We start from the raw sequence: 12,487 nt of genomic DNA on the forward strand, positions 1-12,487 counted from the left end.
CCACAAGTCCAGTTGTAAGCAAATGAAGTGCTTTGCACTGCATATTTATGATCTCATGTTTTTGTGGCCTGGCCTCTTGTTTAGTTGACAGGCTGTTAATTTTCATGGTGCATATTGAGATTCCCAGGTGTATGAAGGGATTAAACTTTGTTAAACTTTGAGTGAGTTTTGTCCACTTAAGGTATCTGTCTGCTTTTCAAGGATCTGGCTTATGTCAAGTCCTGAACCAGGATGCTTCAGATCCAACTTAGTGACTTGAACCAAAACCTCAGACTGAGCCAAACAAGATCAAACTTGTCTAGTGCAGGAACTTTCCTTGGGATACCAGAAAGGATGCAAGGATGCTAAGTGCTGTTGCAAAGAAACACTATCAAAATGTGTTAATTAAATTAGATTTAAAAATCAGGTATCAAGTACTTTTAATACCATTACTCATTCCATAAATACTCCTGTTATAAATCTGTTCGCTTGCAACAGCTAAACGAGGTAGCAATAGTAAACAAATTAACCTTTTACAGAAAAGTGCAGAGCTAAGCTACAACATTCAAAGAGTGTAAAGTTTATTGAATTGAAGAAATTAATTTGAATAAAGACTAAATATAGTGGACTTTAAGTATCAAAATTTTAGTATAATTTCCTGCTGAAGCATTATGCAGATACTTTGTGAATGCCTCAGCCTCTTCTCTTTGAACCCATTGCCTGATTTTCATCACATAAAGCAGAAGATCAGAGATTCCAGGGCTCATGAAAATAGGAGGGTGGATAGTGAAGAAAAAACTTCTGCTGCAGATAAAAAGCCTACAACAGGTGCTAACAAAATCACCAGTGGATTCTCAGGTAGCCCTCATATATAGCTTGACAGCAGGAAAACCTTTAGTCAGAGCTCACATCTCTTTTTGACATTACATTAAATAACCTGTCAAACTGAAGGAAATTTGGTCCTGATGTTTACAGTAGCCCTTGTTAATTAGTTGGAACCATGATCATCTTCTGCAAGGACACTGTGGAGTTCTCAACGTACTTATCAGGGTCATCGTACTTAGGAGGCCATATTAGTAACAATTCCAGTCCATCCTCATTCTGGATTCTCATGATTTTCTGAGTTGTGGGTGGGATTTTTGTGCTTCAGGATCCCTAAAATGGAACTGTAGAAGTTGCCTCACGTAATTTAGGGCTTCCATTATGTGTTAGTTTCTGGTCAGATAAGTATTCAACCTTCATTCAGCACCTGGCAGTACTACTCAGGTCATAATGTCTGGTGTGATATCTACTTTGTGGTATTTTTTTTTAGTTCCAGGGTACTTGGCACTAATTTTACAATTGCTGACTTTTTTATTTTGAAAGGAATGTCATAATATTCATCAACTTAATCCGTAGATCATTCTTGTAAGATCATTTCGTGTATTTTGAAAAGATTTAAAGTAATATATGATGTGTTTGTGCTGATATTAAGACAATTAACCAGTAGTGCCACAGAAAGCAAAATAGTAGTAAAGGAATGCTGCTTCTCAGCTTCCAGAAACTATGGTCAAAGTACTTTGAAAAAGCAACAAGAAAAAAAGAGCTTCTTTGGACTCTCCCCTTATGGTTATTTACATTCGGTTATCAGTGAGAAAGAGGAAGAAAATTCTAATACTACTTTTCACCTCTAGACAAAAGTCTTGGTGGGGGTTTTCTTGCCCTTCACCTACAAATAGTAGTTCAGACTGATAGAGGAAAATCCAGATATGGTTAAGGTTTAAAGGATATTCTGGTAACTTTTGTAAGTCCAAGGCAGTTTTTTTTAGTTTCCTTTTGATGTCAGTGAAAAGGGAATAGGGATGTTGTCTTAAAGTTGTTGGCATGTTTTTTGAATTTACTTTTGAGTTAAACTTTTCCTCACATGTTAAGACAGACTTACTCTAATTGGTTAGTTTCTTGAGGCTGGCCATCACACATCTTTTTTTCTGTTATTCAAGTATATTATCCCTGAAATTACATGCTTGGTTTCTATTTATTCATCCTTGCTTGCTGGTTCTTGGATCTCTTTCCAGACAGCCAAACACATTATTAATATTCAGGTTGCTTCAGGACATGAGGAATCGTGTGAGCTTGCTAGCAAAGTTCCTGCCAAAGGAAGAATTGGAACTATGGAATTGAGTACAACCTTAAGAGGATGATGATTGTACTGCTCTACTACTTGTGTCTAATGTGTTGATGAGAAAAAAGACTGCTTTGTAGTAGCTAGCGAGTTTGGGAATCATTTGTGACCCAGTATTGCTCAACCCCATAACAGGGTTCAGGAGCTTTGAGGTAGTTTCTGGAGAACTGTGTCATGGGTTTGAGCTGAGCGAATATGGTGGACTGGGACAGATACATTATAAGCAGTTTACTAGACTCATCAAGGAGCAGTTTTTATTTATTTATTTATTTATTTTATTTAATTTATTTAACTTTACTCCAGTCTTGCTTGCAGATGATGTAATTAAATTGCTTCCACCTTACAGGACACCCCGCTGGAGTGTGAATTGGTGAAAGCAAGCTTTGCAAATTCAAGGGTTTCAGAGCATCTCTGGAGCAGAGGGAAAATCTGAGGGGGAAAATGTGCAAGATAATGAAGTTGAACAGAAAAGAATTAAGAGTTTTACAGTTTATCTTAGCATTTATGTTTTCTCAGCTGTGCTGTTAGAGAATTCAGTGCAGTATACTTTGGATGAGAAAGCATTCTTTTATTTTTTGGTAGTAAACACTTCAACTGCAACTGGAAAGTCTCAAGTTAACCTTGAGTGGTGCTGAATGAGGTGTAGTAAGGTAAATTACAAATGGAAATAAATACTGCTTTATCTTGCTTCTTAGTTTTGAGAGCAGTAAGACTGAAATATAGGCCCACAGCATGTGGAAAACCAGAAGTGGTGACTTGCCTGGGGATTCCAGGCTGTGTCTGTCAGTTGCAGATTGCCAGCTGAAATCTGCAGCTGTTCATCCCCAAAGTGGGCCTACTTAGTGGCTGTTGAGCAGTGTCCACAGCTGAGGTTTCCTTAAATGCCCACAGAACAAGTGATGTTGTGGAGAAGTCTACATCCAGGTCAGCACTAGCTGCCAAAGCTGCTGTCAGCTTTTGAAGAGGGATTGAAGATGAGTGGAGATTCTTTTTTTCTGCTCCTGTGGTTTGTTTTTCCAATTCAATGACTGTAGTGTTAGCCAAGGTACACAGAAGTGTGCTGTTGTCATTATTGCAGTGCTTAGTTAGCCAGAAATGACTGGAAAACAGTTCATTTCTTTGGGTCATCTGCCTCATTTCCTGGACAGTAGTGCCACAACCCAACTTACAGTAGGTAATTCACATACAGTCTTTGTAACTGTAGTAAGCTAAGGTAGTATGTTGGACAGATGTAGAAACCATGTAGTTTTTCCTGGTTATCAGTGTAAAAATGTGTTTCTAGACTGCTGGTGCTAATCGCTGAGATGACAGAGTATTTCTAAACTACTTGTGGCTTTACAGCTGTTACATGCTTGTCTGGGAAAGAAGAATATTTACAGATGGTGAAACAGCAATAGCCAGAGAATTGATTTCCTGAAGCAGCAAGGAAGCTGTAGCAAAATCAGATGTCTGACCTTGTCAAAAAGATAGAATTCCATTTCTGTAACTGCGGGTGTGAATGACTTCAGTCTGCTGTTCTAGGTCTTGGACCTGGAATACCAACAGAGTCATGGGAGGGCAACTTCCTTCCCTGTGCATCGTTTCATAACCAGTAGAAGAGGTATAATACACCTTTGTTTTTCTGGAGCATGACGTATTAACCCCTGGAGTGCTTGACAAATCACTTAAATTTATCAAGGCTAGGATCAGGTAGGGACTGAGACATTTCAACCTGCTCATGTTTTCTTTACCTTAACGGGAGAAATGTGATTGAGGATGTTTGCTGTTTAGGGTTTTTTAATCAACACACCAATTCATATTTTCTCTCTACCTTCTTTTAAAATTTGGTTATCTGTGTGTATGTTATTCGAGCGAAGTCTTCATAGTGTTTTTTTTTTTCCTTGTATAGCAGCTGTTAAATACTGGTTTCACTGAGGACTCAAGAACTATATTATAAACATGTGGTATTTGGGAAAGCTTTTTTTAAAAAGTAATCCGAAGTATATCTCCTAGAAAAAGAAGACTTATAAAATTGAGTTTTTAAATATATATTTTTTTTTGTTAGACACACATGAATAGGGAAGAGTATATATATCTTGCTACTACTTTATAAGCTCAGGAAATTGTGTACAAAATACGTCTGTAACTTTATATCAATGATGTAGGAAACATCCTGATCAGACCCTAAAGGATGGGTTTTCGATTTGATTAAAATTAAAACTAGAAACAAACAAGTTTTACGCTTGCTGTGACCATCTCTGTTGCCAAGCACCAGAATGTGTGTTGTGTCCAGAAAGTCCATCCAGCAGTCAGACCACATGATGCTTCTGTCCAGATGTTAGGACCAGGATCTGTTGTGAAGATCAGAGGCTGAGAGGCACCAGTTGTCAGGTCCTTCTCAAATCTCCTGGGTTGTTCTTAGATTGGTGCCCATGTGCATATCTGGGTTGTCCTTCTGTACCTTTTTAGACCTAACAGACATCAGCATCCCCATCCTGTCTGAGAGTTCTTTCTAGTCTTTGTCTCCAGTTCTGGATGGCAGTGCAGTTGCTCCTAGGTGGTAGATGCAGTGGGATCCTGGTGACCTACTAATTTATGGGCCATTCTGAGAGCCCTTCCCTTGCTGTGTTCCTTCAGACTGCCTCTGTGCTGATATCTCCCGTTCTCCTTTCGCACAAATCTTATCCTTTCTGTTGCAGTTCCCTACAGCTGGGTTGGTATTGTTCATCTCTTTGATAAGTACCAGTACTGTTTTTAGTAATAGTGTGTGTGAAAGAAGTGCTACATTTAAAAGTCTTCAGCCTTGCAGAGTATGATAAGTAAGTTAACTTGATAGTACCCCGAAAAACAGGATCTACTGTTATGCTTGTTCAAATGAGGAGTTCATGGCCTTTACGAAGCTGCATATGCTTTTTGTTAGTTGGGGGGCGAGAGGGGAAGCATCCTATAGATTGATAAAGAACTGATCTTTAGAGATCAGGCAGATGGCTAGAGTTTTGTCTTATGTAAGTCTTATCTGTGAAGTTAATTAGAGGATTTAATTTACTTAAATGGGATATGTGTGCTATACTTTGGATAATGGAATTGATTTCAAAGTTGTAGAAGTGTGCTTGTGTCTATAAGATGGTGTACTTGAAGATGACAGTATTTAAAATAAAATCCTTAGACACAAAAAAAAAACCACCAACAAAAAACAAACCAACAACTGTGTGAGTGATATTTTTTTCTTTACTATCACAGTTTCAAAGAACCTTTGAAATGCTAAGAAATGTGTCCAGTAAGTCTGATCTACAGAAAACCTACCAGAAGTTTCGGAAGGATCTGGAAAATCTTGATTACTTGGCATTCAAACGTCAACAGGTAAGAACATGGAAACTGGGATGGGAGACATAAAGTACTGGGCAGAAGCATGGTAGGTGTGAGAAGAAGCATTTGGTAGGGTTAATGTTCTATCAGTAGGGTTTAATACTTATGTAATGTGATTGTGAAAGTCAGTAGGAAGGGTGGCAATTCCCTTTAATGCATAAGGTGTTGGAATGCGTGGTACTTGATTTCTGAAGATTTCTTTGTCATAGGGCAAGGTAGGTATGGCAGGTAGGTGAGGCTCAGCTGACTATTAAACTTTGCATTAACATAAAATGTTTTTATTAAATGGCATAAAAGTACTGTTTGGATTTTTTTTTGACTTGGGAAATGAACTTAAATCCACAAAAGTCAATGAAATCAAATACTAACTGTACATCCAAACCATCAATTATTTTTTTAGAAATGAATTTACAAGTCTAGATTGCACAAAACAGTGTATAGTCTTTCACTCGTGCTGGTGAGATCAAGGTTAAATCAAGTTGTTAACATGTATTTAATCTTGGACATACTTTCTGTAAGTTGTGTGATATCTGTGAAGTTGTCAGCTCTCATATTATGTCTTAATTTTTGCTTTCTTGGGGGGAAAAATAGGCTTTGTGTCTTCATATTCATATTCATATTGATGAAGTGCACTAACATTTCTGTGTGGGTTGTTTTATTTGATATTTTTCTGAATTCTGTCACTTGGTGTCAGTGTTGTCTAACACTTCACTTGCTTGGAGGCAGATCAATTCCAGTTGTTTATATCAGGTAATTGATTTGATAGTTTAAAAAATGAGGAAAGGGCTCAGGGACAGATTGTATCTGAACATACGAATATTTGGTTCTTGAATTGGGGAGATCAAGGAGCACTTTGCTTGGGTGAGTTTTGGAATGGTGGGAGCTGTTATTCTGGGAGAAATATAGCATATATCTTTGTGCCCTTGGACATGGGGCTGCTGGCATGCAAAAGAGTGTTTCAACTGGCAACTAATGCTAGTTTTATCCTGTAATGTGGGTTTGTTATTTGATCTCATAATTATGTCAAGCATAATAAATGTCACATCTGCAAGGGTTTGGAGTGTGTTTCTGAGCCAGGGAAGTGTAAATTCTGTAATTGCTTCTCAGGCTATCACCACACTTTTATTGGGATTAGCTTTCTCTAGTCTGAATTCTCATTCTTATGTTGCAAAATTCATCATTTTAGGTTATATATATCTGGTTCTCTAGCAGACTCTGAACATGTTTCAGTAACATACTTCACCTTCAGCAGGGCGTCTTTTCTCCTGATTTCAGATCTTCACTATTTTTCTTTCCTATCTGTAGTACTTTGAAGCCATTTAGAGAATCTCAACGTTCTTGTTTAATATCAGGTTTTCATACATCTCCTTATGCTATTTCTGACGTCTTTCTGCTCTGTTTCTGTGTTGGCAGAAGCTTTTGCACTTGTACGTACTAGAGGTGTATTAGCTATAAAATTATCTCCTGCTTTCAGTCACAGAAGATAAGCTTTTTACTAGGCCGTGCATCTTTACAAAATGAAGTACAATGCTATTAAGAAAACAAACTAGGCCAAGGCTGAAATCAGAAAAAGTCTAGAGATGTTCTCTGTATCTCAGTCTGAATTGCATACCTGATCAGTAGCTCTATGGTTTGGCAACTTTTTTGAATAGTAACTGGTTTTGATACTGAGATTTTCATCTCAGTAGAACTTTCTGGAGATTGAGCAGATAGGAATTTGAAAAGCTGCTTCTGTTAGCTGTAGAAGACACTTTAAATTGCCTCCTGCTTTGGAAAGAAAGCGATCTCTTTTGAAAAGGTTAAGATTTGCTTTGATTATGTATGGAAAAAGCACAGATCTAGATTGGGACTGAAGCTGTTCTGAGTTTGTGACTTTCATTACTGTGTTCATGGAGTGTACCTTTAAATGATAACCTATGTGCTCTCTTGTTAGATTAAGGGTTATTCATAGCCCTACTGGCAAACTGTTGAGTCACTGTAATCTATTTGGAGATGAACAGTAGTTGTATACAATACCAGTATGAATCCATTTGTCAAAAAAATATCTATTTGTTTCAGTTTATCCAAAAAAGAAAGATGGAAGCAGACAACTATTTCATTCAAAAGCAATGTAATTCTGCAGTGTTGGAAGCTTTCGGATCAGGTGGGAAATGACAACTTTTTTTTAAGAGGATGTTTAAAATGACCCATTTTGCCTCTGATTTTTAAGTATGGACCAAACTTCTATGAGTGGTAGAAGTATAAAAGATACAAATTTGTTTGGAATGATGGCTTATGTTAAATAATATTTAGCTGGCAAATCTCAGAATGGAGTAGAAGCTCTTGAATTTTCAGGTAGCCAACAGATTGCTGACGTAAACCTGTTTTCAAAATTGTCAACAGTTCTGTTCTGGCTTTCTTCATACAAAAGCCTCAAGTTTGTTAGCATGTGTTGGTAAATACTCTGAGTTTTCAGATTCTAATTTAGTCTGAGTGGATGTATGAGTTAGAATGGTAGTGGTCAGGGTGGCTAACTTCTTTGGTAATTACAGAGGAGGAAAATTGAGGCTTCTTGGAGTCATTCATGTTTCATGGCTGAGCTGTGTGCATGACACCTAGTGGTGTGCTCAGAAAGCCTGCAGGATGCTCTCTGATTCTTTTGTGACTCAAACACATGAAGTATTGTTACATGTGTATGCTGGATCTAGATGCTGTTGCTGTGGTGAACTCCCACCATATTCAAGTCTGCTCTACTATGCTGCTGCATGTCAGCTTTCTGTTTTACTGTCAGTGGAAGACACATCTCCATCTCTACAGGCTTGCCATATGTTTCCAACAGATGCCTTATCAGCCAAGTCACTTGGAAACATGCTTAACTCGGGTCAAGTGAAGATAAAACGCAAATAAAACATTTATACTCAACAGCTGAACATAGGCAGACCTCTTGCAAATGTTGATAAATGATGCAGGTGAAGAAATGCACCAAGCTGTTTGCTGGTTACTGCAGACCCACTCTTAGCCCTGGCATGGGCTTTTGGTTTACATGCCTTTTATTCTCCCCATTCTGGCATTTGTGTGACCCTACATAAATGAAGGGATACTTCAGCACAAATGAGGAGATACTTCAGCATGCTAAACTGCTTTTTTGTGATCTCATTATTTTGTTACTCACTTGCTTAAATTGACATTCTTTCTCTCTCAGCCCCATCCAGAAGGACATCCCTTTGTCCATCTAACTTCTTGTAGACTTCACTGACAAGACACTTGCTGGCAACTTAGTCTTTCCACACACTTCTAAGGTTGGGTTGTATCTGCCGAAGAGATCCATTTCATTAGAGAATAACAGTTTATAGCAAGTCTCCCATTTTGAAGTCTTCCAGGAGATCTGTGTCTCAGATTTTTTTTTTCATGTCCAGTTTAGTAATTCTTTTGAATTACAATAGACTTCTCAGTTTCTTGATATTGACTATTGTCTGAAGTTTGACTGAAAGAATAACTGCATAACACAATGAGTAGCAGAATTTTTCTCTTGTCCTGTGACATACGGAATGTTTCCAGTAAGAGTTAAGTAAACTTTACAATGAGCATTGTTTTGTATCAATCCATGCATTAACATGTCTGTCATATGAATAATTACATGGGAAATTGGAGAAAATGGTAAAGCACTTTGGGTAAGAGGGGACTTTAAGGCATAGATCCCAGCACTTTTTTTTTCCTTTGGGGTACTGTAGTAGAGCTGTAAATGACACTTTGCAAACACTGCAGCAGGCCTGTTTTATACTGTCCTGTTTGCTTCCCATTAATACTTCATTTTGTCCAATGTCTCTGTTACAATCAGTAACAATAGATCTCTGCAACCCAGGTGGTCTGTGGAGACTTTTGAGAGTTACATTAGGAAGACAACAGTATTACTGTTGCTGTCTAATTCACTTTGAGATGGTGGAAAAACTACTAAAAAATGTCTTATTTTGATGGCATGGGTAGATTTGCGCAGGTAAGTTCTATGCAGAATGTATTGAGATTGTGTTGTTTTTTCAAAGTGTCTGTAGCTGTAATTGTTTCATTCCTGAATAGTTTCCTGTTCAGGAGAGACAACGTATTCTACCTTTTAGAAAAGTCTAAAGAATAATACAATTTAGAGGGTTCTATAACAATTTCCATGTTTTAACACTTCAAGTTAACAAAAATTCTTTCCTGTGTTCTACCACCTCTGGTAGAAAAGTAATGAGAAGAAGACATAAGCAATCTTGTTTTTCTTATTTGTTTAGACTTCCTTTTCAGAAATAACGTTCCTCCTAAAATCCTTTGTGGTAATTTCCATTAATTATACTTTCTGTTGCTAAGGAAGAATTTATTTGCAGTGAGCTTTGCATGGACTATTGCAAATTTAACAAATGTGCGGCCATGAACACCACTCAACTTTCTGCTTTGCGAATTAGTATGAACTTCATGAATTATATCTTGCACTTTCGGCATAGATGATAACCTATTGGAGAAAAAGAATAAAATACGAATTTTGTGTGTTGAGGAATGATTAAGAGTGGACTTAGCAACCAGGTAACAAATAGACTTAATAGACGAGTCTTAGTTGCTGTGTTTATTCTGTTGGTCTTTTCCTGTTTCCATGTAAGTAGACAAATTTAAGGAAACATGCAAGCATTTTACAGTAGAAGGACACCGAAAGCGATATTAAATCAAAAAATCTCTGGTCATAGACAGAGAAGTGTAGTACTTGTGAATTCTTGTGGACTGCTGCCAGATATAAGGGAATGGAATGGTATCATCAGTGAATCCAAGAGATACGGAAGAGTAAACAGGAAAGTATAAATGAAGAGAGGACAAAAAATACAGTGTCAAACTTGATCACAATTGCTATTCACGATTGTTTTCCTTTCTAATTATCCTGGCCAAGGAATGTGATTTGATCTTTAACAGATTTTTTTTTTTTTAAGTGTTTGTGAAGATGCATGAAAATCAATGGGATTACTTGTTGGAGATGTTTGAATGCATGTTCTTCCCTGTCTTGCAAAGCTCCTGTTAGGATGGAGGATGTTAGAGGGTGAAAAGAAGCAGTGGTGTAGTGGGTTTATGTGGCAAGGTTTTGGTAACGGGGGCCATAGGGGTGGCTTCTGTGAGAAGGATCTAGAAGCTGCCCCATGTTTGGTAAGGGCCCCACTGCTGACCAGAGCTGAGACAATAAGTGATGTTGTTTTGCGCCTCTGTGAGAGCATATTTAAGACAGGAAAAAAAACACCGCTGTGCCACACAGCAGCTGGGAGAGTGAGAGGAGTGAGGAACAGCCTTGCAGGCGCCAAGGTCAGTGAAGGAGGGGGAGATGTGCTCCAGGCGCCGGAGCAGAAGTCCCCTGCAGCCTGTGGTGAGGACCATGGTGAAGCAAGTTGTCCCCCTGCAGCCCATGGAGTACCACGGTGGAGCAGGGTTCCACCCTGCAGCCCACGGAGGAGACCACGGTGGAGCAGGTGGACCTGCACCAACGGAGACTGCGGCCTGTGGAAGACCCCTGCCGGAGCAGATTCCAGGCCAGACCTGTAGCCCATGGAGAGGAGACCACACAGGAGCAGGTGAGCTGGCAGGAGCTGCTGCCCGTGGGGGATCCAGGTTGGAGCAGTTTGCTCCTGAGGGATGGACCCCGTGGTACGGACCCGTATCTGGAGCAGTTCTTGAAGAGCTGCTGCCTGTGGGCAGCCCACACCGGATCAGTTCACCAAGGACTGCATCCCATGGGAGGGACCCCACAGCACAGGGGATGATAGTGACCGAGAAGGAGTGGCAGAGAAGTGCCATAGACTGACCATAGCCCCTATTCCCCTGTTCCCCTGCGCCGCTTGGGTGGGGGAGGAGGTGGAAGAGGGTGGCTGGGGGGGAAGGTGCTTTTGGTTTCTTTCCTTTGTTTCTCGCTTCTCTAGCTTGTTAGTAATAGGCAATAAATCTTACTATCTCCCTATGCTGAGTCTGTTTTGCCCGTCACAATAATTACTGCATGATCTCCTCATCCTTATCTCAACCCTTGAGCCCTTTCCATCGTATTTTCTCCCCGTTCCTCTTTGAGGAGGGGGAGTGACAGAGTGGTTGTGGTGGAGCTTGGCCGCCCACCCGAGTAAAACCACCACAAGTGGTAATATGGGGACGATAATGGATGAGAGGGGAGAAAGGAATTGTCTTCATTCTTATAGGTGTTATTTTGAGGCAACTCAGTGTGGCTGAAGACAGACACACTGAGTTTTGTATGGATTTTCTTTGTCGATAAGAGCCATTTGCATGGGCATTAGGCAAGTCTAAAGATAACTGTAGATGTCAGCAAAGAACCTGTGATATTAAAACCTAGTGATCAGTGGGGAACACCCAAGCATTTTCTGTCCTCCAGCATTTGTGGTCTTAGGACCTGCTTTTGCTGTGTATAGGAAGATTGTGAATGTTTGTTTACTTCCCCCTCCTTCTGTTTGCTTGGATGCCCTCCTCCACTTCTATAAATCAGTAGAATTATACCGTGTTAGTAGCTTCTACTGTTTTTCTCTATTTTGCTAAACTGTGGCATTCTACCTAGATAGCAAAATACATTCTGTTGGATGTTCTTATTGGAACAATAGACCTTCTACTTGCGAGTGGAATGCTATATAATTTGTCTCAGAACCAGGCAAGGAAGGACAAACCCTTCTATGTTCAAAAGTCGTCAATCAGATGAAGCATAAATTAGGTTTCCTGTGGTTCAAATACATCTCAGGAACCTATCATTAACATATCTTAAAATGGAAAGAGGTAGCAGAGGAGTATTTTAAAGAATGCATCTTGGCGAGCGTGTTCATCTTTTATGTATCTGATTTTGCCTTATAAAAAATACTTTGTCAATGTAGATTTTACAGTATATATCTTACAATTTTGTATCATATTTGTAAAAAATTCCATTGACACAATATATACATATACAATATATACACATGTATACACCGTTTTTCATAGTCAGCACATTTTGGAAAGAATGTTTTTATTGTTTATGTCAAGATA

General features: G+C 39.1%; 1 protein-coding gene across 20 annotated transcripts in view; it reads left to right on the plus strand.

Annotated features, from left to right (window-relative positions):
• CTNNA3 (catenin alpha 3) overlaps window positions 1-12,487 on the plus strand; it is a 488,378-nt gene that overhangs the window by 37,857 nt on the left and 438,034 nt on the right. For all 20 annotated transcript variants that reach the window (XR_010833028.1, XR_010833027.1, XR_010833026.1 and 17 more), the window contains exon 5: window positions 5,360-5,479. Coding sequence is in view for 15 of the 20 variants with exons in the window: in XM_013173300.3 (XP_013028754.1) it covers window positions 5,360-5,479 (120 nt within the window). In the remaining 5 variants the exon portion in view is untranslated. The remainder of the gene's footprint in view (window positions 1-5,359; window positions 5,480-12,487) is intronic.

The sequence above is a fragment of the Anser cygnoides genome, chromosome 7 (assembly GCF_040182565.1).
Source record: "Anser cygnoides isolate HZ-2024a breed goose chromosome 7, Taihu_goose_T2T_genome, whole genome shotgun sequence".
In the NCBI taxonomy this organism is placed as follows: Eukaryota; Metazoa; Chordata; class Aves; order Anseriformes; family Anatidae; genus Anser; species Anser cygnoides.